Here is a 6,022-nt window from a genome sequence, read left to right on the forward strand (position 1 = left end):
AAGTTGTCAAACATTCACAAAAACAGTTTATTAGAAAAGGTCCACATTTACAGGTGAAATAAGGCTGCACACATCATCCCAGGAAGCCCACTTTCGGCCTCGTCTTCCCCAGACTCTCTTCCTGTTGCAGCAGCTCCAGTAGTGGGGGGTGCAGGGCCTTTCCCACCCGCTTCCCCGTCTAAGGAGACATGGCAAACACGCATCGGCACACGGGCACACAGGGCCAGGGCACGGCACCTCCTGGGCACACTGACCAGCCCAGGCCTTTGTCTATACTCCTAGGACAACATTTGTTTATTCTCTGATTAAGCGCATTTGTTTTCTTGATTATAGAAGAATACACGTCAGAATAAAAGGCTTTGTGAATCAAACCCTTGAGGTCTCTCTTTCCACCTTTAAGACTCATTTTACAAAAACATTCAAACGATGGGCAATGAAAACAATACCTGACCGCCATTTAAGACTGGTTTGCCCTTTCTACTTGAAATTACCAATTTAAAACACTTGTGCACAGATAAAGTTTACATTTTAGAAAGCTAACGCAGGGCTTTTTTATAAACCTCTATAACAGTTTGTATTAATAACAATTTTGTAATGCCCATGTAAGTTTGGGAACCATTAAGTATAGACTCACCTCTGTCATTTCAAAGATGCTCTCTGGGTCCAGGCTCCCAGCGCCAGTCTTCCTCACGCAGGTGATGTTGCCCGAGCTGGTGACTGCCATCAGCACACTGGCCATACAGCACGCCTTCTCCTGCAGCGTGGCATCCACCACGTGTCTGTGCCCGATCTGCAGAGCGCACACCCCCCCACACACGTTCAGAACACAAGCCCCAGCCTGCAACACTTAATACCAGCATCACTTCCCTCTTACAGCCCCGTAGAGGAACAAATAAACAGCATTTATTTTAATGGAAGATTGTTTTTGGACCGTATGAAATATTGTTAATGTAGAAGACAACATATATACTGCCGACTCCTCTGGTAAACGTAGGCCACAGTGTAAAGATGGGGGAGCTTCAATCTATAGCCCTGGTTTACAGAGCTGCAAGAAGGGAGGACACACCTTGCACAGCGTCACAATACAGGGCACGTTGTCCACTTTGAGTCTCATGCAGTCATAGGGATCGTCCGAGAGCTCGATCTCCTTGGTGCCTTCGTCATCCTCCGAGATGTGCACTTTAGGGATTCTGTGTTTGAACCAAGAAGTTTTAAATCAGATCTCAGCTGTGGGTCACATCCTATTCTTGAAGAAAGGATGATTTCATTGTTGCATTGGAAGGCTACTTTAAATGTGCCAGAGGCTTTTTGCGTCTACGATTAACGGTGACCTGCCCACAAATCTCAACATTTGTACCCCATCGCAATTTAAATTGTCAGGAGCCTGTTGTTGTTTTCCGCCCTTATCAAAAGCCCCGACCATAAAAGTAATGAAAGTGGAAATTAGTCATTGCTCATGATAGTTGAGCTCTCTGGAATCCAATGTATTCTTTTCATTTAAACATTATTACGCTTTTTTTCTCCAACTGATAAGACTTGGTAAACTGTTAAAAGAAGAAAAAACTAAAGAGAAGACAAATCTGCCCAAGAAGAATATATGTAGCAGAAACCAAAATGTTACAAATATTTGAGATACAAGTCTTAGGATGTCACCAATGGAAATTTAAAAAAGAGAGGAAATGTTTGGAATAGATTAAAAAAAAAAAAAACATCTATGATATACATATCAGTGAAAATGATATACGAGTATGCTGGCTCAAAACAGGCATCGGAGCTTTCCGCAGACTTCTCGAAGGCCGTAATCATATGATCTGCGGTTTCTTTCTCCTGCCATGCAGAGACTGCGTCACAGACAACCCGAGAAAACAAGGAACAAAATCTGAGCTCTAGATTCTGATCTTTTAAAATCACCTTCAGACAATCACTAAAAAGATTAACTGCCTTCAAGAATGGGTCTCTTTTTAAACCCACCGTAATCTCCTGGCCTCCATATAATCTTATCAATTTAAAACTCATTAAGATCTGAGAGTAGCCAGCTTCCTGGCAGCAGGGAAGAGAAAATAGGAAAGTAACCTGGCTGTGGATTAAGAATGGATTATGTTCAGTTTTACCAATTCAACTGAGAATTAAAGACCTTGTAGTGGGTTAAAAGAATGAGAAAACGGTCTGTCGGTTCAGAACTGCCAGTGAACAGATTTTCCACAGTAACTCTGCCTTGACCAGGCCATATGCCTTATCTGTGAAAGAATCAACACTAAGCTTCAGTCCAGCAATGAGCATAAACTACATTGTTCTTCATTTCCAAACGACATTATAATTAGGACATATACACATTTCCTTACCGTGTATTAAACAGTGCTGCCTTGATCGCAATAGAGATGGCATCAAACAGGTTTCCATCGCACTGCAGCAGCTTGGAAGAGAAACACAAGCGTTAATGGCTTTTAGCTGCAATATCTGGAACTTACACAGGGAACATGACTTCAGTTCTTGCAGCATCTTTCATCATTTCTGCATTGAGAGCTTTTCTCATATCAGCCACAGCCCCAGAAAAATACATTCTGTACTGCAGCCAAAATTCAGGGTAAAAACAAAAAGCATTGTGGGTCATAAAGTTAACACCGGTTTGTTTTTTGCTAATGAGGGGAAAAAAAGGCTGTAACATTGTGCTGGAGGCTGATCTGAGACTTTGCAAAAGCAAATTAAATGTTTATTTTTTCATCTGTACCATTGAGTGTTTGCTTTTCTTGCCTTAAATGAAAAGGGTGGTAAAATAAAGGCGATGTTACGTAATCTGCAACTTCATTAACAAATCTGTTAGGCAGAAGATGTGCATTTGCTAATTATGACACTCAGGAAGGATATTCGATAGCAGCTTTTTTTTTTTATGCTTCAACACATCATGAGATACGAAAAACTGTTCAGAAGCCATCTGTCTGGGATTACTAGTTCTTCCTCAAACGCTGGAATAAAAAATAAAAAAAACATTATATTTTAAATCCGAGATCTGCCCGAGAGCACTCCACTCACCAGCACATCTACATACAGGACCCAACAGTGCTCCTTTGGGCTGATGCACAGGGTCCTGAGGTCCAAACTGTGCCGGTTATTGAACACCTTGTACAGGGTGTTACTGATCTCTGTGCCCAGGTCCTCCCCTCCTCGCCCCTCAAACTGCGGGGTTGCGTTTGCTGAGCTAAGGATCAAAATAGTAATAATAATAATAATTTGTAGTAGTAAAATTGTTATTAATAATTTAAAAAGAAAATAAACAAAACACAAAATGTATTAAATAAAAAATCTAGAGACCTCTTTTATTTGTACATATACACTCATTGTTGCAATCAAACTGAAGGGAGTTATCTCCCTTATTAAAGCCAACACTAAAATATGTGTTACAATTCCCAAATGGAAGATATATTTAAACAACCAGCTGCAAAAGATCACATTTTTGCCATTAAATATGCAATACACTGGCTTCAGAGATGTGGATTTTAATTTAAACCTCTTGTACCTCAAAACCAGTCTTACATAAGTTTGGTTTCCAGTTCAGCAAGAGGTTAAAGAACTGTTAAAATATTCAAATTGGGAAAATGTGTCTGCCTGAAAAACACACACAAAAAAAAAATCTGGGGCAACTCCCGCTGTAAGATTTCAAGAAATCAAAACACATATATTTTGAAAACTGTATCACCACCTAGTGGATACCTGTGTGGAGTTTACTCAAGATGGGTTTGCAGGCTAATCTGTAAAACCACTATATTGGAGAAATATGATTAACCAAAAATCAAAACAGAAGATCTCATTGGAAACATGCCATCAACTATTTATTCACATTTAAATTCTACATGCAGTACTAATAGGTGCATGATTAAACCTTAAACTCACCATGCACAATGCCATGTGTTTATCTGGTAAAAGCAAAATGTAAAACCACATGTAAGCTGGCATTTAATTGTACCACCACATTCATGTCTGCAGCCCTGCTTGGGGGGTACTTACTAATGCTCTTCAGTTACAATTTGATTACAATACAAATATGTAATTGATAACACGAAAGATTAAATGCAACATTTAAGTAAAAGTTACACAACAGTTATTTTACCATTCATGTTCCGTCAAAAGCAGATGAAAAGTCAACCGATGAGCCATTCTGTGGTCAATCATTTGAATCAAACACGCAGCAGCAGCACTTGACTGACCAAGGCAATACGATGATTGGAGCTGTACTCACCAGTCAACAAAAAACTCCAGAAAACCTTCATCAGGAACCATGGGCTTGGGTTTGCCAATTTCAGCTTTCACTCCCACGAGAATGTCTGTGTGCCCCTGGAGAAAATACAACAAACCGGTCCTGAGAAGCCATTGCACTTCCATTGACCGACATCATACGGATATTTTGTCATCTACAAACTTTTTCTTCAGCTGCTCAGTTTTCCCAGCTTCCCTTTCTGTTGTATAAGAGTAACACTTAACACTGTTTGCCAAAGTGAAATGCATCCAGCTCTTTAATTATGGGATTTTGCAGGGTCTTCCATCTTATGATTGTTAGTTTCAAAGAAATTACCTGTGAATTTAAAGTAGGGTTTTCCACAATACAAAAGTAGCCTACAGTTCATTTTATATCATGAAAGCATAAAAAAAACCTGTAAATGTTTAATGACATCAAGTCTTCAACGTCATACATCAGACGTGTTTTAATTGCATGCACTGGAGTGGACCAAACCATGAATGATCCTGCTTTTATAACTGGTCTGAAGCTGAAAGTTTAATTCTGCACATGTAAATGATAATAAACTGTATTCGTCACACACTTACCAGTTTAACTCTCGCTGACCCGTCTGTGTTTGAAACGACATCAGTTTCAATCTCCATGTGTCTGTAATCTTCACACCCCCGTCCATCTACGCGTAGATCATCCTATACAAGCAATACATTAAACACACAGTAAAGTAGACACAATTTAACATATTACAAAATCCACATTAGCATTCAAGCACCCGCTTCCAACAGATTAAGACATGCAGAAATCCACTTGCATTGAGATCAGGGATAGGGAATGTATATTTACTACCTGTCGACATTTATTTCAAAGCATCCTTGCTGTTATTTCTTAGTGTACTAAGGCACACCCGCCCCCAGATCCCACCAAGGCCAGATACGTTTCTCGATACGCTCAACTTACCCGCACACCGTGCAAGATGTACACTTTCTCTGCTTCGCTCACTTCCACAGTAGCCATGATTTCAGACACTAACACATGGCTCCCGTTCCTGTGGAGCAGATTTGCACAGCTCTGCGCACATCTGCCGAGTCTCACCGATCCCATTGGCGGAGCCGCGCAGAACTGCGGGAATCTGCGCCACAAGAACGCGACCCATGTGTTCGCTTGCGTCTACGTCATCAAGAAGCGACCCACACACGGCTTGCTGACAATTGAGTGATTGCGCAAAGCTGCGCCTAGTCCAAACCGTGTTTTTGCTGTAACAACACGCATTCAGGTGGGCTTTGAGAGATATATCTGTTGTTACCCAATATAATTCCCTATTGAAAAACAGTGTACCTATTACTGTAGGGGTGTTAATAATTCATGTCCGCTCCTTACGACTTTTTCAAACAAATCTGGAGAAAGTGGTGCATCAATTAGATCTACCTTTGCGCAATATATGGGATATGTGCGTGTATCAATGATACACAGGTTTAGCAATACTGTAGCGTTTTATTTAATACTAAACAAGTTTGGTTTGCACTTGGCTTGAGGACGCAGGAAGTCTTGCCTCTTGTTGCGGAGAAGACTTCCTGGTTGGTTTGTTTCGGTATCGCGCTTTCCCAGATACCGGGGCAGCCGACAGTGCTGGTGACTCTCCGGAGGCGACACACGGACAAGGCGCCTACATCGAGGTGTTAACAAGCTGCAGGTTGAACAGTTGTGTATGTCCACCTCACCGTCACACAATCGTAGTTGTAGCTGACCTGCCGGCAGAGAGGCGTGCGGTTTCCGCAGAGGTGTGGTGGCGGCTGG

The 6,022-nt window shown here is 41.3% G+C and overlaps 1 protein-coding gene across 2 annotated transcripts; it reads right to left on the bottom strand.

Annotated features, from left to right (window-relative positions):
* Positions 1-13: 13 nt before the first annotated feature.
* exosc7 (exosome component 7) lies at positions 14-5,913 on the bottom strand. Of its 2 annotated transcripts, none has more exons than XM_066691326.1 (8): positions 5,778-5,913; positions 4,819-4,920; positions 4,235-4,329; positions 3,031-3,196; positions 2,343-2,413; positions 1,067-1,190; positions 635-790; positions 14-178 (listed from the first exon to the last, which is right to left on the bottom strand). In XM_066691326.1, exons 2-8 carry the CDS (start codon positions 4,873-4,875, stop codon positions 74-76), a joined length of 774 nt encoding a protein of 257 aa, XP_066547423.1. In that variant the 5' UTR covers positions 4,876-4,920; positions 5,778-5,913; the 3' UTR covers positions 14-73. The 2 variants fall into 2 exon arrangements, with proteins under 2 accessions (XP_066547423.1, XP_066547422.1); XM_066691325.1 differs by lacking the exon at positions 5,778-5,913 and adding an exon at positions 5,186-5,338.
* Positions 5,914-6,022: the final 109 nt, after the last annotated feature.

This window comes from Amia ocellicauda, chromosome 18 (genome assembly GCF_036373705.1).
Source record: "Amia ocellicauda isolate fAmiCal2 chromosome 18, fAmiCal2.hap1, whole genome shotgun sequence".
Lineage (NCBI taxonomy): Eukaryota > Metazoa > Chordata > Actinopteri > Amiiformes > Amiidae > Amia > Amia ocellicauda.